The 25630-nt window shown below is 36.3% G+C and overlaps 1 protein-coding gene across 1 annotated transcript in view; it reads left to right on the top strand.

Moving 5' to 3' along the window:
* KLHL1 (kelch like family member 1) overlaps positions 1-24416 on the top strand; it is a 251707-nt gene extending 227291 nt beyond the window's left edge. Inside the window, exons 9-11 of the mRNA XM_075088110.1 lie at positions 13586-13798; positions 20246-20417; positions 22058-24416. Coding sequence (XP_074944211.1) covers positions 13586-13798; positions 20246-20417; positions 22058-22117 — 445 coding nt within the window. The 3' untranslated portion in view covers positions 22118-24416. The remainder of the gene's footprint in view (positions 1-13585; positions 13799-20245; positions 20418-22057) is intronic.
* Positions 24417-25630: the final 1214 nt, after the last annotated feature.

The raw sequence follows: 25630 nt of genomic DNA, 5'->3' as shown, positions 1-25630 counted from the left end.
ATGAAAAGAAGTGTTATCGATGTCTCAGAAAGGTGGAATGGGCACAATCAAAAACTGAAAAGCAGTGGTCTCACTGGAGCAAATAAATTTTTTTTCTAATTTTAATAACCGCCTTTAAAAAACATCCCGTATGCCAAGAACTGAAACTTGAAAACATATGTAAGGACCAAACCTTTCAACTCTCTGGTGCTATTCTTACTATGCTGTTGCTCCACAAAACTGACCTATGCTGCATTCCTCATCTAAGCTTTTTGCTTTGAAATAGGCAAATATTTACAGATTTTATTTAAAAAGATAAAATCTAGGGATATTAGAAATGGATATCTCAATGAGAAACAAGACATTGGCTTTAACTTTTAAAAGGAGGAAGTTCTGAGGAGTCTTTCCTGGTTATTCCTTATGTTTCTTTTCTTCTGCACTGAACTAAATAAACAAATAAATAAAATGCAACAGGGTTAGACTATCTTCGAAGTGAGAGTGTTAGAAACTACTCTACGTGTGTGTGTTCTGCACTGCTTTGGGCACTTCACATTAAAGGAATGCTGAATACTAAAGATCTCAAGTGTGAGCTGCTTAAATACTTGAAAAAATATAGGCTCTTCTTTTGTGTTTTTATGCTGGAAACTATTACGATCTTCCATACCTCTGTGGTCTGCTTCATTGGTTTTCCAGTTAAAGTAATTTCAAGCAGAACAAAATTATACATTCTTTTTACTGGGGAAGAGTGGCTGGAAAGCTGCCCAGCTGAAAAGGACTTGGGGGTGTTGGTTGACAGCCGGCTGAATATGAGCCAGCAGTGTGCCCAGGCGGCCAAGAAGGCCAAAAGCATCCTGGCTTCTTTCAGGAATACTGTAGGGAAGAGACCATGGCCCTGTACTTGGCACTGGTGAAGCCGCACCTTGAATACTGTGTTCAGTTTTGGGCCCCTCACTACAAGAAGGACATTGAGGTGCTGGAGCATTTTACAAGAAGGGCAACGAAGCTGGTGAAAGGTCTGGAGAAAAAGTCTTCTGAGGAGCATCTGAGGGAACTGGGGTTGTTTAGGCTGGAGAAGAGGAGGCTGAGAGGAGACCTCACCACTCTACAGCTACCTGGAAGGAGATTGTAGTGAGGTGTGTGTCAGTCTCTTCTCCCAAGTAAGGTGTGATATGATGAGAGGAAACAGCCTCAAGTTGCATCAGAGTAGGTTTGGATTGGATATTAGGAAAAAATTCTTCACAGAAGGAGTTGCCAGGCATTGGAACAGGCTGCCCAGAGAGGTGGTGGAGTCACCATCCCTGGAGGTATTCAAAAGACCTGTAGATGTGGTGCTTAGGGACAAGGTTTAGTGGTGGGCTTGTCAGTGTTAGGTTTGTGGATGAACTTGATGAACTTAAAGGTCTTTTCCAACCTAAACAATTCTATGATTCTATGATTTTAACAAGAAAATGGATGAAAACCATATTTTTCTTTAAGGTTATGGTAGAAATAAAAAATAGATCTTTTAGATTCTGATCTCCTTAGGCTCTGGGATGATTGATTTGTAGGTAACTTCTTATTAGTTCTTAATATATTGAACCTTTTATGCTTACCTATGTTTCAAATCTCAAAGTGTCAGTTATCAATTATTTTGCTGCTCAAAAACTGGACAGTGATACTATCTGAACTGGGCAAAACAGGGCACAGAGAAATAAATGGTTTTTTTTCACTGAAATATACATTTAAATTTAAACTTAAAATGCTGTATTGTATCAAAATCTTTCCTAAAACCTGAAAGGATTGTGCCAACATGTGCATCATAATCTGAAAAAAAACCCTTTATTTATTGAAGTTATAAAATCTTGCTGCATTCATCAGAAAACCAGAAAAATTAAGTGTTTTTTTCTTTTCTTTTTATCTTAGTCCATTTGACAGGTTTCTTTTGTATAATCAGGTTCATTATTGCATTTTGAGATCACAATGCAGTTTCACCCATGAGGGCTTAATGGAACATCTTTGTCTCTAAGCATGAACATCACCTGCTTACTACCCTCAGATTTCCCATAGTAATAGGATATATTAGTTGCTATCCTCAGTTGGGAACACAAGCAATATTCCTTTTCTTAAGACGGTTCCTAAACCTAAGGTGCAACTAGAAGAAATAATAAAAGGGACAGGTGGTTTTCTAGACAAAAGACACACGGCAGATTCATTGCACCAAAATTTCAATAAAGCAGCTTATCCGGTGTCATACAGCAAATAATTAGATAAGATGGAAAAAAGATGAATAGCGCATGGATTTTAAGAAGAAAAGAACTGTGACAATTAGGACATCACAAAGTTACTGTTGGAATTCTTAAAAGATCAGGTTTAGGATAAAGGAGTATAACAGCAGGAGCACGCTAGTTATATTGTCAGACCATTCAAAGTGACACCAAAGGTAACATTGTCATGTGGGACATGCACTGTTCTACAGAAGTATTTGGATGACCCTAAGCAGCAACATAAATGGGATATTTAAGAGTACATATGTGAATGAACAAGTCTTGTATTTGAAGGAAACTAATGGTAGAAAGTGGCAGAAGAGGGGAAAAAAAAGGCTCTGTACCTTGTTAGTACAGAAAAAACAGTAGAAGGAATCTGAAAAACTGAAATGCAACTGAAGAATACATAAAGTTTTATTCATTGTGGAAATATTTATGCTATTTGGTTTACTGTGTTTGATTTTGGTCATGCATGTTGAAAAAAAATTAAGTGAAAGTGCAAAGTTTGAACAGGGAGTGCCATGATTATCATGAATGCCTGTCATGCTAAAGAAAAGCAACAGAGTATTACAGCTGGCAAAGGAACAGATGCATACAAATAAATAAAACTCAGATGGGAAAGTAGAGGTGAAATAAAAATGATAGGGACACAACAAGAGGGTGTACACCAAACTCTCATCAGGTTCTAAATGTTTGTTTATTGGTTCATCGAAAGAGCAATATAATCTGTTTTCATGGAACATCAAAAGTTGGAATCCGAGAATTCTCCTTTTCAGTAACATGCCTTTGTTTTCCCAAATCAACAATTTGTTCTGTCTAGCAGTAACGATCTGTATTGAGGCTTTGGAGATTCCATCTCCTTCATCCTCAGACCTTTCTTATAGTTAAACAGTAGTGGAAGTGTGAAGAGTGTTAGCCTTAGCGTATATAAATATATTTTTTTTCTTTTTTTTTTTTAACTTGACACCTTTAACAATTTTTAACATGATTTGGTAGCTACTGTAGACTTGCCACGACTGTAGAGTTTCATGGGAAGAAACATGGTCAGTAGTTTATCCTGATCTGGAAACAGTACCATCTTTTCTGTCTTGTTACCGTTAACAACCCTGTTGCACGGACTGGAAAAGAAAGAGTGCATGAACTCTCTCATATCAGCAGCAGATGTAGGTGTTAAAATATTAAATGTGAAATGGAGACTTACACTAACGTAGAAATTTTAAAAAAATCAGGAAAGGATGGTGCTTTTTATATGCAGATGACGGGAGAGGTCAGACATTGGGATGATTTATTTGAATTGCTCTTTGGGGACCGACATGAGTAACATGTGCCTATGTAAGAGTGGCATTCTGTAGTTCACAGGAGAGAATGCTGAAGCCATAGTACTCTTCTACAGCGTAAGTTAGAAGCATCAAGGAACCAAATGTACAAAAAAATTCTTTTTCAGAAGCTTTTTAAAATTGTCACTTACTGTTTCAAGATTGTGTCTTCCTTTCTTCATTTTTAAAATCAAGAAGGAAAAACATCTAGTTGACAATTTCATTCCAATAAATACTAATCTTTTCAGTATCTTAAAGTGTAGTTGCCTCCAAGACTACAGTAGTGATTTATTAGCTTTCTATTTCACAACTCCCTAATATATGAAGCATGCATTCCTTGAGAACACTGAACCTTTACACTAACTTTTTTTCATGTAATTTAATTTCAGAACAAATTTAAATCTAGTAGGAAAACTGTGAGTAAAAATGAAGTTATGTTTACACACTTTCCTCTGGAATATATACCCAAAAGAGACTTTTTGTATCATACAGATTTATGTTATTCCAAATAATTGTGTGACACACACCTAACTGAAAATTCTCTAGATTTTCCTATTATATGGCCATAAAAATTACATCACAGAAAAAAAAATAATCCTGAATTTCTACTTTTACATTGGAAATTATCAACATTCATTTTATGTAACTATAACTTTCATGGCAAAAAGATTGGCCTTTTACTTTTGTTCTCTTTAACAGATATAAAAAAAAACTGTGCTGCAAAAAGAAAAAATACTCAGCTGTTAGTAAAATTTGCAGATTGACTTTAAATGGGAGAACATCACAGCAGTACACTGAATTAAGCAGCAAATAGAATGACTCTGACATGCACTGGGAAGCAACTCATTCACATGGTAACATCCTGCAAAACCAAGGAGAAGGGAGTTCTGCCCTTTATTGATGGGCACATCCTCAAAGATGTGCTTTAGTGAACTTGATATTTCCACCTGCTGCTGCTGTTTATATCAAATATCACACACTATTTTTGATCTATGATAGGTGGCAAAAAGCAAGGAATTGTCTAATCTTAACTTTTAAAAATAGAACAATAGAATAGAATAAGTGCCTTTTGAAATAATCTTTTACTTTTCTTTTGTTTGAGAAAAAAAGTTTTATAAGTGTTTTCTCTGAAGAAAAGTAAAAGAACAATGAGAAATGATGCAGGAGAATATTACTCCCCATTAATATCCATCTGATTTGTATCTGATCCTTTCAACAGAGAAGCAGCAATGTTTTTTTTATTATTATAATTAGTATTAACATTTTCATTACAATTGGTTTTACAGTCTCCATCTGTGTTTAGGCAGTGTACAATAAGGGAAGGAGAAAATGGGTGCTGTGTATTGGGAATTACTTATGCATTACTGTGGTGGGTTAGCCTTCAGCCTTAGCTAACAGTCAAATGCCCACCCAGCCGCTCAGTCACTCTCCTTCGTCAGACGGGGAGAAAATAAGATGAGATTGCTCATGGGCTGAGATAAAGAGAGCAAGGTCACTTACCAATTACTGTCACAGGCAAAACAGTCTCAACTTGGGGAAAATTAATGTAGATTAGTGCAAATAAAAATGGATTCTGTGTAATAAGAAACAAAGACAAAATTTAAAACACCACCTTTCTTCCCCCCTTTCCCAGACTCAACTTATTTCTTTCATTCCTGATTCCTCTACCCCTATCCTTGAGTGGTGCAGGGCGATGGGGAATGGGAGTTGCGGTCAGTCCATCTGCTGCTCCTTCCTCCTCACATATTTCCCTTGCTCCATCATGGACTCACCATAGGGTGCAGTCCTTCAGGAAACATCCTGGTGCTCCTGCATGGTGTCCTCCACAGGCTGCAGTGCAGATATCTGCTTTGGTGCCATGGAGCACCTCCTCCTCCTTCTCTGACCTTGATGTTCCCTCTGCTGTTTCTCACTCTCTTTTTCCCCTCCTCACTCTGTCTTTGTGGCATTTGCTGCCCTTTCTAAAATACCTTTTCCCCAAGGCACCCCCACCTTGGCCGAGGGGCTCAGCAGTGCCCTGCGGCGGGTGGGTTGGAGCTGGCTGGAACCGGCCGTGTCCGGCATGGGGCAGCCCCTGCATCCCACACTGCCAGCGCCTGGGCACTTACAGCCAGTACAATAGCAATATTGATTTTTGCACACTTTTAATAATGAAGTAATTGCCACACACAGGACATCTTTGTGTTGAGTTAGGAGATCAGGTTTCCTATCAAATGTTGTCTAAGTAGAGTTTGGAAAATAAAGGAATATTAGAAACCAGTAAGTAAGCCATTTAAATTAGTCAAAGATTAAAAATGGGGATGCGCTTCAAGTACCCAAGCAGCAAGTCTTGGGGCAAATGACCAGCTCTATAGTTCACATATGTTTTTTTATAACAGTTTTTAAAAAAGCTAAGTTGAACATTTATAAAACTTTTGAGCTTTCAGGACGTTGGTGCCAAAGCATTATCTGTGATTCTTTTTTCATAAGTTCAGTACCAAAGGAAGTAACTAAATGCTTAGACATTTGAGGACGAGTCACAATTTATAATCTCAAGAAAGATGTCAGAATTATGTCTGGTGATTTTTTTTAAGAAGTAAAATGCAATAGAAATACTAAGAGCAGACGCTTAAACTGACACAGAGATATTTTCTTTTATAGGAACAAAACCCTCAAGACAGATCATCTTAATCCAATCCAACATCTTTAACACTGGAGTTGTTTGGAAAGCCTCATCTTTCTCCATCAATTATGTTTCCTTCCTTTTTCTTGTTTATCTTAATCACTAATATTTGAATGTATTCCCTTTTGAAATCTTTATTGAAAGGCAGGCCAACATAAAAATGTGATTTTGTGGTTGTGTCCTTTATGAAATTGTTTATTAACGATTGGCTATGTCAGATTTTGTCTGTTGCTTTATTGTGGCAGATAGAATTTGGAATGGCTTCCACATTCTATTAATTCTACTTAAGCATTCATAGAAATAGGGGACACTAATGATTTTTTTTTAACAATACGTATGTATATACCTATTCACTATTTTGTCCCTTCACACCCATGGAAATTAATTTGTTATGTTTTCAGTCTCATTTGTTAGGTGGAGAGGCTTTAATAATATCTAGCTTTCTTTAAAAAATTTTTTTTTATTCATTCATATTCATTTACATTCATTCAGTCCCACCAGTCTTGCAATAGTTGGATTCATTTAGTAATGGATTTCGAGAAATTGGATTGTTGTCTTAGCAGTACTTTTCCAGCTATTCTGTTTTTCTTTTTCAGTGGAAAACACAGAGAGCTGGCCAATACAGGCCTTGCTGTATGCACAGGGGAATGTTTTGTTTTCAGGTCATTTAATGAAACAAAGCTGGAATGAAAGAGCAGTTGCTTTAGTTTAATATGTCCCTTATGACTATTATGCGTTATTACAATGTGAACATGAGAAAATTTAGCTTGCTGAACCTTCATTTTCAAGAAAACAGCAAAATTCAAACCAAATTAGTGTGTGCACAAGAAAGGTTCTCGAAATTGTTGTGTAGTTATTCACTCACAGGAGTATATTCGCTGTCTACTGACCTCGGACAGGCATAGGTTAATAATTCCACAAAGTCCTTAATAGCAGTTCAGTGTGTGGCACAAGAGAATTAGCAATGTATTACATTCATATAACCACCTACAAAACTTGACTGCGTGGCTGATTACAACCTCCTCCAGGAGTTCTGCTTCTTTGCCTTTCATGCATCATATAATAAACTATCTGTGGCAGTCTCTCTTAGCAGAATCATTAAGGCTTATTACTAATTCAGTGCCCCGGTCTGATCTTTTGTACTTTTGCACACAAATTCATATTTCCTATGTGGGGATCCCATGCAGCTCAGTGAATGTGCAATTCAATTCAATATGCATCATATTCTGTCTTTTTCAAGCAAGATTTAACTTCATATTTTACATCCAGCCTATAAAATAGGAGTCTACACAGGCTTGCTTCTTTTTATGTGTCTAGGCTATCATTAAAAAGGGCTAGAACAGATACAAGTTAGGTAAATATATGTGACTCTTAGAAGAGGATAATGAAAAATCATGAAACTTTACAGTAGAACCAATATCTTTCCTACAGTCCAAGGCAGATGCACATGCAGCTAGGCTGTATTGCTCTTTAGAACCCAAGTGATTGTTAGGAAACATGGCACATGCTAATGACATTGCTACATTGTAGGGTAGGAACTTGATGAGCCTGTTTTCTCTTGTTATGCTATGGTCAGGCTCCCAGATGCTTAGGCCATGTTTCTATTTTGCATATTTACTGCACACCTGCATCTTTTAGTGCATACACCCTACCATGCACTTCTCTTCATCCATCACCCACACAAACAAGATTTTTGGGCTAGCTGACTGTTGATTGGTGTACAGCTAGCATGACTGTCATTGGCTGTAAGGTCTGCTGTTCAGATTTTGTAATAAGAAACATTTTGTCTTTGCTACATAATCCTTTTTTTTTTTCCTGCAAAATTTGTAATGAACAACAAATTCTACATAGATAATGAACATAATATAGTACGGTATGTGTTAATTTGGGTATGGAAGGGCACTTCAGACAAAGCAGACATGACAAGTTAGCTTACTCAGTCCTAATACCTGACAGGAAAAGGCAATTGGGTCACTTCATCTAACTTAAGCTTTTAAATGTAACACACATTCCAATCTAGACAAAGGGAGGCAGTGTGGATAATGTCTAGAAAGATTCACAGCCAATTTTTTAATTGTACAGCTTCCACAATTAAGCACAGACTCCTAAAAGCATACAGCAATGACTGTCCTATCTCTCATGGTCAAAACTGCAAAAGATATTAACATCCCACATTCTGGATTATTCTGAAAGTCTGTCTTTTAATGATTATCTTTAGTGGGAGATGATGTATGAGAATCCCAGCCTATCTCAAAGACTACTTAGTGCCTATATGCTGGGACCTGAAGGAAGCCCTGGTTCAGTGCAGTCAGAGAAGTCTAGAGATACTCCCCCGACCAAATGCAGGCATTTACTTGCATTCTATCCACACAGCTATACATGCATGTATTAATGTGTGTGTTTGTACATGTGTATACACTTTCTTACTTGCACTTATGTGTAAATCTGGAAGGATATTTAAACACCTAAATCTTACTGAAATTAAAGCAAGCTAAATATCTAATTTGATACTCAGCTAAACATCTTTATGGGCAATAGCCCTTACAGCAGGTATCAAATATCTACTATACTCAGCAGAACAGAATGCCATGCTATCTCCACTGCTAACTGATATTTCTATTTTTCTAATTTGAAACTTGATTAACTTCTTAATAACTAATATTGGGATAAAATGAAATGTCTTTTGACTCAGTAGGCCAACTTCAGCTGAATTTTCATTATTGGTTGAATTCATTGAATTGAGAAGGATTTGTTCGTTGCGAAGGTCACAGACTAAATGATCTAAGACTTTTTTTCTAGTCATCCATTTAATTGCAATGCACTGATAATTTTCATAGTTCAGTAAAAACTATGGAACTGGCTCAATATTCTTAAATAAATGAAGTATTAATATGCTGTAATTGTGATTTTTAAAGCTGAATAACACTTCAAAATTTCATGCCGATCTAACAAGATAAGAAAGTATGACTGAAACAATTATATTTCCCATCAGAGCATTTTTTTTTCATGGCTGTTTCTGCTTGAGGGTTTCTTTGGTCTTGTGCCTCATTGATGATTCAGTTATTCTTTTACTAATACATTTGAACTAAGAAAATACTATAGTCAACATACATAATTACAGTCAGGTAAAGCAAGAAAATCTTTCATACTGCATCCTTTCTGACCAAAATATTCTGACTATAAACACTCTAAAATCAGTATTTTATGAGACATGAATATTTTGCCTAATACTGAAATACAGCAGTGCTTTTCCTTGTAAAAAAAATTAATGATTTCACATCTGTTTCCATAACAGATCTTACATTATCTACCCAACTAGAAAGTAAAATGAAATTTGACTTAGGATGATATTAATTACTTATTAGGTGTTTTATAAGTGTAACTAATTTTACAAAACCCTTTTGCAATGGAGGGAATGTTAAACCTATTTCAAAGACTAGCTCAATCTATCAGCCTTAGAATTTTTTCGTAGTAACTTTTAAAGTCTTGTCTCTATTCTTACTATATTTTACTCTAAAAGTACTTTGACCTATAAATAAATTTATACCTTAATTTAAATCCTTTAGAGTTATTTCAGGTTCCTTTATGAGAGTTTTGACACTGCTGATGTTTTCTAAATGTGCTGTTTATTAACTGCTGCTTTTGATCAAACTCTTTTCTCAAAAAGACCATTATTCTGCCTCCCGCTATAGGGAAAGAAGGACACATTGAAAATATTCTTCCTTAACTGTAGAAACTATAAAAAGGTGTAAATATTTTAATATCTAAAAATTGTGCAATAAATGGATACTGAGACAGAACAAAATGAAACAGCTGTATGGTCTAAAACTATTAAACTCATAAAGAAGATGAATATCATAACCACATTAGCTCAGTCTAGCACAAAGTAATTCTGTGAATTCAATAACAATTTCTTATTTAATGACAGATTCACGGTATTAGGTTTTTTTTAATAAATAAGAGAGCAAATAAAAGGCCTTAAGGTCACGCTGTAGTAGATGATTAATTTAGAAAGACTATTTTGCCTTAACTACCTTATAGCCTGATACAGTTATGAACATTTTTAACTGGTAGAATCAGTCAGTGATCTTGTAGAGATAATGTAGCCCCAATAATTTTGATTAGAATTAAATTTACTTGAAACAGGTTCTTTTTATTAGGAAACTATACTTTCTAACCTAGGAAGTAGAACTTCACTGTAATTATATTATCTATGTAAAGTGTGTTTTTCCCTCAATATTTTCCATCAGTAGTTACTATTTCTTTAATTGCAAACACTTTATGACTTTTTTTCCCTTCACTTTGTTTTGGTCAAACTGTATATATTTTTAATTTTCTTTATTACTTAATTACTCCTCCAAATACATGAAATACCATTCCAAACTTACACACAGAAAAAAGATTTCATTAATACTTTCCATTCAGAAAATTATTTTTTTCAGCTCTTGCCAGTGAACTCCTGTTCATTGGCATAACCAAGGCAGCAGGGATAGATATCTTTCCTCTCCTATAGTCTGATTCCTAGATCAGGTGTGGACAGATTGAGCAATACAGTCCAGCACCGATGAAAATTATTACCTTCCCTTCACTTCTACCCAGCAGATTTTCTTTCTGCCACAGTAATCCTCTGTTGCTTTTTCAGGCACACTGAAAGGGCAGAAAAGGGTACAAAGGGACCTAAGCAAAAGACTGGATATGGTCTTTGATATTTACAGTGAAATAATTTTGAAAGGAAAAAACTCTTTCAGAAATGCAGTAAAGGTATGATTCAACTGTTTTCACAAGCCGTGCTACCTCCCGTGAAAGGCAGTCTGGTTTTTTGAGCTTGGCTTGTCAAACGGAATTTTAAAATGGCCTTCCTTATTAGTTACCAAAGGTTTGTAATGATAGCATTGAGATAAATGCTTTTGAACCAGCCAGTCATGATTTCTCTTAATGTATCCAACTTTGAAACCTCTACTGCATTTTCTAGCCATTTTATACATACATATATACATACATACATACATATATATGCACACACACAAACGTTTAGGAAGCTCTATCCATCTTAATACAGAAAGAAGTGACCAAACCCCAAAAAGGCAAATTTTCAGCTCAGAGGAGACTTAGTTTGGTCTGAATTCATATCTATACACAGTGTCCAAATAAGCTGAAATATAGACCATTGAGAAATACAAATCTATAACATGTCTGCAGACAAAACTTTTACTGTGATCAGTAGAGGTAAAAGTACTCAGTACTGGATGTTTTTTTTTCCTTCTTGGTCTTCCCCTCTTGTTTACCATGGTCTTCATTTTAAGGGATCAATTCACTTACCTACATGTAATTGCCCGCTGCTATTTGAATTCCCTCAGGATAGCCTACGTGACCTCCAGCAATCATGCATGTTTCTCCTGTGTAGTCTTTGTCATATCTGCCAGTCTGCAGGGAATGTCACTGTACCCTAGATGTCACAAATAACATTTAATCGCTATCTGTGGGAAGCTGAATGAAGTCCCATCTTTGAAAATAAGGATAACATCCCTGCACACACCTACATGTAAATACTTATGTTTACATTTATATTAATGTAAATGTATTTGATCACATGTTTAAATTTTTTTTTTAGTGCTGTTCTGCAGTCCTTATTTTCTGCTGAAGAAAAACAGTATGATTGTGGCTGGTGAACAAAATTGTTCTTTAGGCTTGGCTGACTACCCTGAGCATAACAGCAATTTAGACACTGTATACACCTGCAAATTAACACTAACATGTAGGTATCTTAATCTCAAATTGGACCCCACCTGTAGATATCTGATAATCGTATAGAAAAGTAGATGTCTTAGGGCTGGATCCACAGATACAGTTGCAAAAAAAAGTTTATTTGCTTTAACATCTTTCTTAGAGGAGTATGAATTCTCCTGGCTACTTTTGTCAGAGCACAAGTATATCTGTCAGGCAGTACCAGAATATTCTATGGCTTCAGTGACATATTTAGTGGTAGCATGGTACTTCCTTATTCATTAGCATCCATGCCAATTAAATGTAATGGTAAATGCACATTTAAGTAGCTCTGAATTCATGGAGCGCTTAGGACAGTAAAAGCTTCCAAATGAATAATTGCTTCACACAGACGGCTTTTGCATCCTAAATTGTTCAGTGGTTGGACTTTAAAATAGCCTGTGTTTCTATTAGTTAATTCCCAGGCACTGTAGAAAAGGCAACAGACGCCAAAAGGATTCATATAAGAAATGAATGTGGCATGGTAATAGTAGAAAAGAACAATCAGAACTGTTTCCTCCTGGGAACCATTATAAAAGGAGGAAGGAAACAAGTTTCTTGCCTGCAGAGAGTTACAAACACAACATATTTTTTCTTAAACCACATTTTTACATTTTGAATTTAAAATATTTTCAGAAGTTGTGTATGACTTCCCTACAGAACTCAATCCTCATAATATAGTCTGACGAAGAAAATCAACATACAGTGCCTGGGGGTATCATTTTCTTACTTGCTGAGTATACATTAATGTTAGCATGAGCAAGACTTTCTTCAGTATAACCAAGATCCTTGAAACTAAGGTAGCACTTTTTAAAAATCCATGTTTAAAACATAATGCAATATTCTTTTCTGCAATGCACTGCATATTTGATCTTTACTATATTATAAGTGTATAATTCATTCCAAACATGAGCCTCCCATTGACAGTTTTGTATGTACAATAGACTGAATACTAGATCAAAGACTGACTACAGTTTTCTATATGGTTTGTACTTTAGCACACACAGCTTATGCAGTACTTCTTTTTTTTTTTTTTTTTTTTTTTTGCAAGAAGGGAGAATTAGAAGCCTGTGAATCTATTCAGTATTAAAGAATTATACAAGATAAAATATTAAATTACAGGGCAGCAGTTGTCAGAATAATTCCCACTACTTTGCTGCGTGATAAAAACACAGAGAAACTATAATAATTGGATTGCATACTTCTTGTTTGTCTGGATTACCAATTATAAGTTAGCACTTCCACTTCCACCTCACAGGTGTGAGCAGTTAGGCAGCAACCCTGCTTACATAATTTATAAATCTACAGAGACAAATCTGCATGTCACTTATGGCTCTCTTGGCAGCGTATGATGTAATCAAAGAATTAAAATATCCAATACCAGAAAGAAAATCTCTTCCTTTCTATTCAGATGGACAAAGCACTTAATATGTGAATTTGGTAATAATATTAGTCATCTATATTTGCTGACCATATGAAATTCATATGATTTTGAGAGTTTATATTTTTTTCTTTTTCCTGTTTACTGATGTCAGATAAAACACTCAGATGCTCTTTGTTTTTATTTCTACAGTTCTGAACTCTTGTTTTATTAACAATTTTATTTGTGTGGACTTTCTTAGGTTATATTCGGTTGGAGGTCGGGATGGAAGTTCGTGTTTGAGTTCAATGGAATATTATGATCCTCACACAAATAAATGGAATATGTGTGCTCCTATGTGTAAGAGAAGAGGAGGTGTAGGAGTGGCTACGTGTGATGGCTTTCTTTATGCGGTTGGAGGCCATGATGCTCCTGCTTCTAACCATTGTTCCCGATTGCTGGACTATGTAGAAAGGTATCCAATTTATACATGCATTTTTTTTTGAGTACAAAATGATGTCCACTAGCATCATTTTCTTAGCTAAATGATAGTAAAATTAAACAGATGTTTTTACCCCCCAAAATACCAACTTACTTACTTGAAAAATTCCATAAAGGTTTATAGAAGACAACCTCTCTGAAGGTTATTTTCTTTCCCCTTTTTTCACAATACTATTATATATTATCATGGACCCAAAACTCCACTCTTTTCACATCTCATTTAAGAAATCTTTGTTTTTATGGCATGATATTGCACATTGCAGAGTTATAAACTAAACTTTGCAGAGATAAAAATTCAGCCTTGAAATAATTTTATAACACCAAATTGTGTTTAGAAGTATTTTGTAACTCTACAAACATAGCTGAGCGCAGATGAAATACAAAACGGCTTAAGTGATGGATATTTACAGTGCATGACATTGCTTCCTTTAGCAACACTGCCACTTCCTGATGTGTTGATATAAGCCTTACACACTGTATTTACAGTAGTCTGAATTTTGCAAGTGGATATTCCACAAATTCAAGAATATCTAGTGGGGCAGTAGGGCACAGCTGGAAAGATTGTAGCATTCAATTTGAAGGTACTCTTCAAACGTTTCATGAAGATTTGACTTTTCTGTTTCTGTATGCTTTAAAATAGAATAAGGAAAAATACAGTCTCTGAACATGTACGGGGTGCAAAGGTTAAAGTAGATATGTTTGAATAGTTGGTTTATCTTACAATACAAGTAAAGTTAGGACCTGGGAGACATTTGTCTATTTATTTTCTGAAGCAGTTAAACTTTAATTAAATGTCAGTTATTTCTTCTTCTGAATCTGGCTTGGCATTTGCCAGTTACCCAATATGTAATCCAAAAATTGTAAGCTAAAACTTACTCCTTATGTTATCCATATTATTTTGCTCAGTCTTAGACTCATTCCCATCTCTACCTTATGTAAGCAAAGATCACAGGCTGCCAAATACTTTACTTCTCATCTCCAACAGTTGGAAAGTTCATCAGAGAAATCCCATTATGCCTGTACTTACGTCGCTTATACTCATGGGCTTCTATTTATAAGGGGCAACAACCAGAATTTTCAATTAATTAAATTTATATTAAGACTACTAATGACAATATTAATAAGTACGAAATCTTTCCAACTACTTCTGCTTATTGGTACTTGCAAGGGAGTGTTTCTTTCATTTTTCCGTCTCTGAGAAGAAACTCTGGTGTTGAAGACGAACCACATTCCATCACATTTGTCTTTCTCAGGGGAGTTATAATAATGAGCTAAACCACATATCCCTGATCTATTTTATGTACTGGTGTCTGAATGACATTATACAGTGTTCCTCATCTAGGTATTTTTGCACTGATAGCAAAAAATGTGGATAATGCACTTCATGGGCAGTTAGCTTCCAGACTAAAAGTTGGAACTAACAAATCAGAACTTGTAAGGCTATTCGCTTGCATAGAGTGGATGTAAATTGAGTGGTAGACTCCACTAACATGTGAAAAAGCTCTCATGGCCTTCCCTGTGGTTGATAAGTTTATAAGGTGGCTGGGATGTGATCTAATGTGTCTATTTTTACATTCAAAAGTAAAGCATCATCTTCCAAAAATAAAAACATCTCAATAACTTAGGAAACCACAGACTAGTAAGTGATAATGAGGTCTATTTTAGTAGGTTATTTTATATCTCTCTGAAAATTTTACTTTCTGTAAATATCTAAGGCATCAACCTTCTTCAGGAATGAGTCTCTGATTCAGTCATTTTGTCATTCTGATACAGCCTTATTGGATGTGCTTTATTCAAATACCAATTTTCTCCTGGAAGACTGTCAAATGAGACATAATAGTATAAAATTTATTTCTGAGATTATGTAAATCTAGTGAGAGTAGATATGTGTTTTTCAAATGCTACTGTTAACATCCAGTTCAATAGTAATTAGGACTCCCAGTATGAACTCTTCTAAGATTGACAGAGTTGTGAAGGATTTCCTGTGGATTCAAGCATTCTAAAACAAAATAATAGTTATGTTTGTCTGCTCTTCACAAGCTGGGAAACTACAATGTTGTATTCCTTTTTAAAGATAAAATTACTACTTCCTATTTAAGAATTATAAAATTTTGGAATATTGTGCCAGATTTTATAAAGTAGGTTTATTTTCAAAATGTTACTCCAAACTTGACAGCTATTAAAAACGTAAGCATGTGATCTATAGTCTTTCCCCTTTGTCTCACCTTGATTTGAAATTACTTTCCACATTCAGGAACTTTTATCATAACCCTTCTCACCCTAGGGTATACCTAGTTATTATAAAGATTAAATGTACAGTTGTATTTAGGAGAAGAAAGGATATAAGAAATATCCAACATTTTCCTGGCAATTACAAAAAACAAGTTCTTGTGCAGTTCTATTTTGTTGGCAGAATTGCGTTATAAGAATTCTGTTTAGCCCTAGCTTACCTGTTTATTGAAAACAAAAAAGTCCAAAGATGTCAATTTTATTTAGTTTTCCTGCTTTTGCAGCTCCTCACCTTGGCCCTTGTAATTCAAAAGTAGTGTATCAGAAAGTCGATTAAAATTTATTGCCTTTAGGCAGGTGAAGATACAATGCATACTGGTGCATTTCACTGGTTGTGAAACTCTTTCAGCTAGAGGCATACAATACTGTTGTTGAAAAAGTCACCAAGTCTTTGAAAAAATCAATTCAAAATTAAAATATTTTTGGCTTGTTACATGTGCATTTGCCTTCCACATATTCAGGCAGTATTTTAAAGTATTTTCCTCTCAAGTTTTAAATTACATTTATCACATATCTAGATATTTAACTCAAAACTTCTTAAGGAAAGATAGCAAAATGAAAGAACATGAATAAATAAAATAAATTACATTTAAAAAAGAAAGTAAAATGCACAACATGATCAATTTAATGGTGTTTTAGACATAAAAAGCAGAATACAACATTTTATCATTTTATTTTCTGAGAAGTCCCAATAAAGCCAGAAGGATTAGTAGCCAATGGATGAGTAGAATTTTTTTCCTCAAATGTATTTAGCTGTCAAGACCAATTTAATCAAGGTTATAGGCAATTCTGTTATTGTCCAATTTGAAGGTCATATTTATGAACCAAAAGGCAGTTACAAGCAAAGCACTGTAACATTGTTGTTGCAATATCTATATTAAAAAGATTAAAAATATTCCAGTGTTCAAATATAACATGGAACTTCTAACAGTATTGCTACTGGTTGCTTCCTGAAAATATGAATGGCTGAAATAATTACAGGTACTCTTATAGTCCGCCTTCGTAGTAAAAGCCTAGAATTTTCCTTTTTGTAAAGCATATGTTTATACAACTTTCTGTAGGTTTATGAACTTCTGGTTAAGAAAGTTTAGACTATGAGAAAATATTTGGAAAGAACTTGACTCCACCCAAAAAATGCACTTATAGCTAATACTGTCTCTTAAAGGAGTAGGCAAAACTGGTTTCATGCCTGGTTTTACATAAAATATAGTAGTTAGATGACTTGTAAATAAATAAGACTTTTATCCATTATAAAGTTCCATTAAAATTATTTTAGAGAAATAATCATACCCACAGTGCGATCTACCTTATACTTAAGCAAATGACTGAAGTCAGTCAAAGGATTTGTATCCTTAAACTCTTTATTTTTAATTTTTATCAAGTGATTCTACTACATAGTAGAGATGCTTAAAGACAGATTAAATTAATTCTATCATACTGTGATACAGTATTCTATTTTAGTAATGTTTGTCATCTAAAAATGAGGTAACTAGTTCAACCTCATACTTCAGACATCCTTAGTAACAAACAGAGAGGCATTATCAGAAGACGATTCATTTCTATTTTACAAATATCTGAAATAGATATAATGGAATGGTTTCTAATTTTTACATTGTTAATGAATAACTAAAGTAATGTCATCAGCTAAATGTTAAAATTACTATCATTATACAAAAGGCATTTTGGTTTCAGTTTAAAAAATTCTGTGGTGATTAATGTCTTAAAACAGTACTACTCTCCTCACTTGAGCAAATATCAGGAGGACAGTCACAGAATCACAGAATCACAGAATCACAGAATGGCAGGGGTTGGAAGGGACCTCTGGAGATCATCTTCTCTAACCCCCCTGCTTGAGCAGGAACACCCAGAGCAAGGGGCACAGGAATGCGTCCAGGTGGATTTTGAATATCTCCAGGGAAAGAGACTCCACAACCTCCCTGGGCAGCCTGTTCCACTGCTCTGGCACCCTCACAGGAAAGAAGTTTTTTCTCATATTGAGGTGGAACTTCCTGTGTTCCAGCTTGTGCCCATTGCCCCTTGTCCTGTCATTGGGCACCACTGAAAAGACTCTGGTCCCATCCTCTTGACACCCACCCTTCAGTTATTTATAAGTATTGATGAGATCCCGCTTCAGTCTTCTCTTCTCCAGGCTGAACAAACCCAGATCTCTCAGCCTTTCCTCATAAGGGAGATGCTCCAGTCCCCTGATCATCTTGGTAGCTCTCTGCTGGACTTGCTTAAGCAGTTCCGCATCCTTCTTAAACTGGGTAACCCAGAACTGGACACAGTACTCCAGATGTTGCCTCACTAGGGCAGAGTAGAGAGAGAGGATAACCTCCCTCAACCTGCTGGCCACAGTCCAGATTTTAATGCATCCCAGAATATTGTTGGCCTTCTTGGCCACAAGGGCACATTGCTGGCTCAGGGTCAGCTTGCTGTCCACCAGCACTCTCAGGTCCTTCTCAACAGAGCTGCTTTCCAGCAGGTCAGCCCCCCGACCTGTACTGGTGCATGGGGTTGTTCCTCCCCAGGTGTAGGACCTTACCCTTGCTTTCCATGAATTTCATCAGGTTCCCCTCAGCCTAGGTCTCCAGGTCTCATTGGATGGCAGCATAGCCTTCTGGTATATCATCTTGGTATCATCAGTGAACTTGCTGAGGTTACACATCGTCCAGGTCATTGATGAATATGTTGAACAGGACTGGACCCAGCACAGACCCCTGGGGAACACCACTAGTTACAGGCCTCCAATCAGACTCTGCCTTGTTGATTACACCCTCTGACCTCTGTTGTTGAGTCAATTGTCTAGTCACTTCACTGTCCTTTCATCTAACCCACACTTCCTTAGCTTGTCCATAAGGATGCTATGGGAGACAGTGTTGAACGCCTTACTGAAGTCAAGATAGACAACATCCACTGCTCTCCCTTCATTGACCCAGCCAGTCACACCATCATAGAAGGCTATCAGGTTGGTCAGGCATGATCTTCCCTTGGTGAGTTATCAGAAGTCGACCGTTTCTGATAACCTTCTTTTCCTCTACATGCCTGGAGATGACCTCCAGGGTGAACTGCTCCATCACCTTTCCAGGGAAGGAGGTGAGGCTGACTAAGCCATGGTTTACAAGGTCCTCCTCCTTGCCTTTTTTGAAGTTTGGAGTGTCATTTGCTTTCCTCCAGTGCTCAGGCACCTCTCCTGTCCTCCATGACCTTTCAAAACTGATGGAGAGTGGCTCAGGAAGAACATCCGCCAGCTCCCTCTGCACTCATGGGTGCATCCCATTGGGGCCCATGCATTTGTGAGGATCCAGTTTGCACAGGTGATCTCTGACCCGATCCTTCTCAACCAAGAGGACATCCTCCTTTCTCCAGATTTTGTCTCCCTCCTCTGGGGGCTGAGATGCCTGAGGGACAGCCGTAGCAGTAAAGACTGAAGCAAAGAAGGCATTCGGTAACTCCGCCTTCCTTGGGATTCCTCCAAGCAGGTCTTTGAAGAGGCCAAAGTTGGCTCTCTTGAAGTCCAAGGTTTTAATCCTACCTGTCATCCTGCTTCTACTATGCTGGATGCTGAACTCAGCCATCTAATGGTCACTGCAGCTAAGGCTACCCCCAGCTCTCACATCCTCAGCTAGCCCATCCTTCGGACTTCCAATCTGACTCTAATGCAGTTAAACATATCCCTTGAATTCTTAGTGAGGTTTTCTGGCTGCAAAAATTGTATAGTATAATTTTAGAAATTAAAATACAGAATAATATAAATTTGGAAAAATATTTTTAATATGTTAGAAGAAATATCCTATTTAAAAATATATATATATATACATAAAATTATACATACACCCAGATATTGTTCTTATATCCTTCTCAAATCTTTTTTTATGACACCTTACCCCACAAATACCTTAGTTTATTCCACAAGGTTAGCTGAGCAAAAGTTCCTAAGCAGCACTGAGAGGTTTGAACTGGGAACACAATAATTCTGTATGTTTTCTTTTTGCTGTTAGGAAGAATATTTTGGATATGATGCTAAATGGTTTTCTCTCCAGAAAAAAAGTGCCTATATTTCAAGTGAAGATCACCATGAATTGACACTTATCTTCTCCCTCGACATTCAGCTTACTTTCTCTTTCTTCAGGTATGATCCCAAAACTGATACGTGGACAATGGTGGCTCCACTGAGTATGCCTCGAGATGCTGTTGGTGTCTGCCTCCTTGGTGACAAATTATATGCAGTAGGTGGCTATGATGGTCAAACATACCTGAACACTATGGAAGCATATGACCCTCAAACTAATGAATGGACACAGGTAATCATAAGGTCTTTTTTTTTCTTCTGTAACATATTTTGATTGTTGTACATAAAAGCATTACTTTTCTGAAAAGAAGTATAGTATCTGAGGTTGCCATAACTGTAAAAATAGTCCTAGCATTTTATCAGCTTTTATGTCAGGAGCTTTCTTTGAAGACAGAAAAGAGAGACTCTAGATCCTGAAAACTGGAAAAGACAGAATAAGCAGTCTTTAGAAATACTAGCTTCTTATCGTTCAGACAAAATTCTTGTTCTGACCTATTTCTGTAACAAATCAAATTTTTTCATCTTTCTTCATGCAGAAGTAATGCCACAAAAAGTATCAAAATGGATCTGGAATTTTAATTGGTAACCAGCATGTCCTGAAGATCATTCATACGAAAATTCGTTTGTTTTATGTAAAGAGCCAAGTTTTCATTTCATTCTCCAATTCCATTTTCTTCTGTTTGATGGATATTTTGGAATGTTGAACTCTTTGTATGTTCCTAATGTTGAACCATGTAAGAATTAATAAGTATTATAGAGATAGTGGTATAATGCAAGAAGCTGGGAGCTGGAGATTTGGTTGTAGAAGGAATTTATTTTATTACGTCACAGTAGTTCTTGGAAATATTTGGATTCATAGCAAAACCTTAAAAAGAAACAAAGGATTATTTCAACAGTTTCTGTTATTAATTCTGTTTTAAGACTTGCTGAAAGAGTAATTTGTTCCACCAGTTTATATGTTTACATCTGAATTAGTCACCCTAAGTTCCCTTTAAAGTTAGTGAAGGAAAGTATGTACTTCGAAAGCATGATCTTATGCTAAAATAAGCATTTAAAATATGCTAGATGTATTATAGTAAAAAATTACTTTTATTATTATTATTATTTTTATTGTAAAGGGGGGCTTCTGTTGTGCAACTTAAATGTAGACATACATGGTATAAAGTTAATGCAGAAGTCCATCTTTTTTATCAACTATTAATTAAACAACAAGAGAGCATTTTTATGACATTCTGTAGGAAATAATTAAATTTGGAAAGATTCTTTTCTCAAATCCACCAGTCCACATAAAAAGCCATGAATAGCTACATTTGGACAGGCAGTTAGGAAACTCGGAACACCTCTGCTTTGATATCTACAGTACCATTAATTACAGTGTATTATCATTGCTCTTATTATTGCATATCATATAGGCTGACTCTGCTGTGTTAGTCTCAGCAAGATTCAATCTCCTAAAGTTATTAATCCTTGTGTTGTCTTAAATAGTGTCTAAAGCTGCTAAACTTATTCTAAAGGACACCTGAACCTGTTTAAGAATACTGGAATCATACATTTTCGGTATTAGTAGCCTTGACCTTGCCTCAGGGACTGAAGTAGAAGCATCAGCTAGAAACCCCTTGCATATCAACAGTTCACAAAATTGATGACAGCTCTAAAATCACTTCTTTTTTCTGTTCTCACACTTTCAAGTGAAAGGTTTCAGATATAAGTAACTTTAGAACTACAATACTAGGATATTGTGGGTTGTTCGTATTTTTAGCGGTTTACACTCTCATTAGTTTTGACCATTTTAGAATAATGTTGACACAGGACTTTGGCAATCTTTCACATGTCTTATTCCTGTTCAGTTAATTCGTATCTTTTTTTCTGCAGATGGCTTCCCTAAATATTGGAAGAGCTGGTGCCTGTGTTGTAGTCATCAAACAACCATGACTTCATCAGCACTGCTTAGGATTGTACTGACTGAAATGATTATTTTTCTATCAGACAACGAGAATGATAACTTAATGAAAACAAGGATTTATGCAGTGAATGTTGGTCACGAACTTGAAGAAGTTTGGAAGTGAGAAAGATTAAGTATTTATGCCCTATAAAATCATAAAAACTGTTCACAGTCAGTGAACAAGGAAAAAAATAATCAGGTGGTTGTAGGCGTAAATATGTGAGCGTGGAGTAGTAGATTCAGGTACTGTTCTCACAAATGTGTCCTGGAGAACTGGATAATCAAGGGACAGCTCTGCGCAAGGAGCAGGAGGGAGTATCGAACAGTTTTCATGGCCGCAAGACTTTTAACTGCAGAAACATCAAAATACATTTAATCACTTTTAAACTGTGTTTTTTAAAAGAGAAAAGTAGATAGTAATATAAAAATTTTCTGTTCAGGTCTTGTCTTCAACTGAGTTATGGCCTTCTCATTTAAACAGGCAGTTTTGTTCTTACTGAAGGGAAGAAGTAGAAAAGTCTGGATTTTAAAGTTTTATTTATAATGACTGAGCTGTTGCTCTATGGTGGGAAGAAAAACAAAACTAAAAGCAAACCTCCAAGATTACTTTTTGTTGTAACTTCAGATTGAACCTCCTTGCCAGTATTAACACATCTTATGAGTCTAGTGAAGGGGAAGCCTGTGTGTTTAATCTAATTACACACAAAACAATCCTTTGGCTGCACTGGGGCTTTGTTACAAATGTAGGAGTCAAAAGAACAGTTTCCTAATTCTTTCTTAATTGTATATTCAGTTAGAGCATGTGGGCTCTGATCTCATTGTTTAATGGATCTTCTGCATGTTGGAAGCTCTGGAAAAGCTAGAGATTTGATACTATTCCTTCACTGCATCATGTAACAGATGAACTGTGACCAGAACAGTCTATAGAACCTCCTCTAACATTTCAAGAGGGATAAAAATACTGAATTTTATTTCTTTCTGATGCTCATACATACAGAACTTTGCCTGATTAGAGCTGCCAATTTATGACTTTCCACTTATGACTGAGAATAACTGCAAGTAGGGAATTCAGAATAAATGCAAGTGGAATAAGGAACATTAGACCGTTTGATCTAATAAAGTTCATATGGTAAATATACTAGTGTCATCTGTGCTTCCCTTTAGGGTTGATAATTTCTGGCAGTAATGATACTTTGAGCTTTAGCCTTGGCAGTAGATTTGACATCGATGCTTTCTGTCTGCTCAGCTGAATCAGAATCATAAGGCCACTAACAGAATACGAAATTCTTCTGTTCAGGGAGGCACAGGCTCCAGGAACAGGACTACCAAGCATGCTGCTTCTTCAAAGCCTTGCTGATCCTTTAGGAAACATTTCATGCTCCAAAAGCAGAAAACTCAGTCCTCTGTCACTAGCGATGTTGGGAAGGAATTTAGTTACAGTTAAAAGAATTTTCCTAGTGGAAAACTTTGAAACCATTTGAGATGAAAAAATACATACAGCCTCCTACTTGGGACATTTCATTTGAAGATGCGTCTTTCCTTCTAGCAGCATCACCATGCATGGAGATCTTTGTTTCCTGACACAAACTAAACTTCAGTTCCAAAGCCTAAGTATGCTGGTTGAAATCTTTTTGTATGCTTCTCTGTCCTAATTAGAAATCAGCTGCAAAATCTTTAATATTTGTTTTCCACGGTCAGTTGACTCTTGAATTGCAATTAATCTTTCTTCCACAGACAAGAATGCCCATTTTTCCCCAACTATAACCACCTGTTGAATAAGAGACATTACCCCTCTAAAAATTTTACTTCACAAAAACATAAGCTTCTGACAACAAATGAAGAAGATTCTAGAACTGTAGTTGCAATTAAATACAGACATTAGCATTCAGTTCTCCTACACAGATACCTAATGAACTTAGAGATTTTTTAATTATATTCCCAGAACTTCATTTTGATTACATTGTATTCATACACAATAGAAAAATAATTATTCTACCTGTATACTGACCTTCAAAAAAAGATTACTTCTATTAATTGCAATCCATGACAGATTTGTTTTCTGTGCCTCGATCATTTTTACCCTCAATTTATCCTCAATTTCATTTTCTATTCTCAATTTCCTTTTATATATTTTAAATTTGCTTTTATTTATCCAAAATGATTCTTATATGCGCATCCTGTCATACTGCTCCTCTTATGATGAAAAAGTAAAATTATTAATCTGTTTAATTTAGATTCTGTAAAATCTAGCCGCAATAAGAGACAGTTTTGGCATTCATGTTCTTTTTATAGACCTACATCAATATGTTCTAAGATTTCTTCTAAACAGAATTAAGGAGAATATATTTATTAAATTTTAAATTTTTCTTACCATTGCGTTTACTCTGCTCTTATTAAAAGCAATAACAGTTTTACCTTTGATTTGAAAGGGAATGGATTTAAGTCAAAATAGAGTATAGACTTAATCTTCATTTCTGTGATCCATTAAGATCCCTTTTTTATGGATAAGAGTTAAAATCACTTCTGACAGGCTGACTTGTACTAAACAATATTACTTTTACAGGAAATGTTGCCTGGCTGAACAGGGAGCTTTTGCTGGGACTCAAGGAAAAAAGGAGAGTTTACCATTTTTGGAATAAGGGGCAGGCAACTCATTAAAAGTAGAGGGATCTCATTATGTCATAGAGAGAAAATTAGAAAGGTGAAAGCCCAGCTAGAACTCAGTCTAGACACTGTTGAAAGGGATAACAAAAAATGTTTTTACAAATACATTAACAAAAAGAGAACCAAGGAGAATCTCCATCCTCTATTGGATGCGGAGGGGAACATTGCCAACAAGGATGAGAGAACGCTGAGGTACTTAATGCCGCCTTTGCCTCAGTCTTTAACAGTCAGACCAGTTACCCCCAGGGTACTCGGCCCTGTGAGCAGGAAGGCAGAGATGGATCACAAACAAAACCCCGCATAATCCAGGAAGAAGCAGTTTATGACCTGCTGAGCCACCTGGACACTCACAGTGCTATGGGGCCACATGGGATCCACCCAAGAGTACTGAGGGAGCTGGCGGAGGAGCTCACCAAGCCACTCTCTATCATTTACCAGCAGTCCTGGTTGGCAGGGGAGGTCCCAGATGACTGGAGGCTTGCCGATGTGATGCCCATCTGCAAGAAGGGCCAGAATGAGGATCTGGGGAACTACAGGCCAGTCAGCCTGACCTTGGTACCAGGGAAGACTATGGAGTGGTTCCTCTTGAGTGAGCTCACCAACCATGTGCAGGACAACCAGGGGATCAGGTCCAGCCAACATGGGTTCATGAACTAAATCTATTTGGTGTCCAATCACAGGCAGTGTTCCCCAGGGCTCAGTTTTGGGGTCAGTCTTGTTCGATATCTTCACTAATGATCTGGATGAGGGGATTGAAGGCAACCTCAGTAAGTTTGCGGGTGTCACCGGATAGGGTGGGAGCATTGATCTGCTCAGGGGTAGGAAGGTTCTGTAGAGGG

Source organism: Phalacrocorax aristotelis, chromosome 1, assembly GCF_949628215.1.
Source record: "Phalacrocorax aristotelis chromosome 1, bGulAri2.1, whole genome shotgun sequence".
Classification (NCBI taxonomy): domain Eukaryota; kingdom Metazoa; phylum Chordata; class Aves; order Suliformes; family Phalacrocoracidae; genus Phalacrocorax; species Phalacrocorax aristotelis.
The sequence above is the reverse complement of the archived record's forward strand: the minus strand, read 5'-3'. Positions and strand labels throughout refer to the sequence as shown.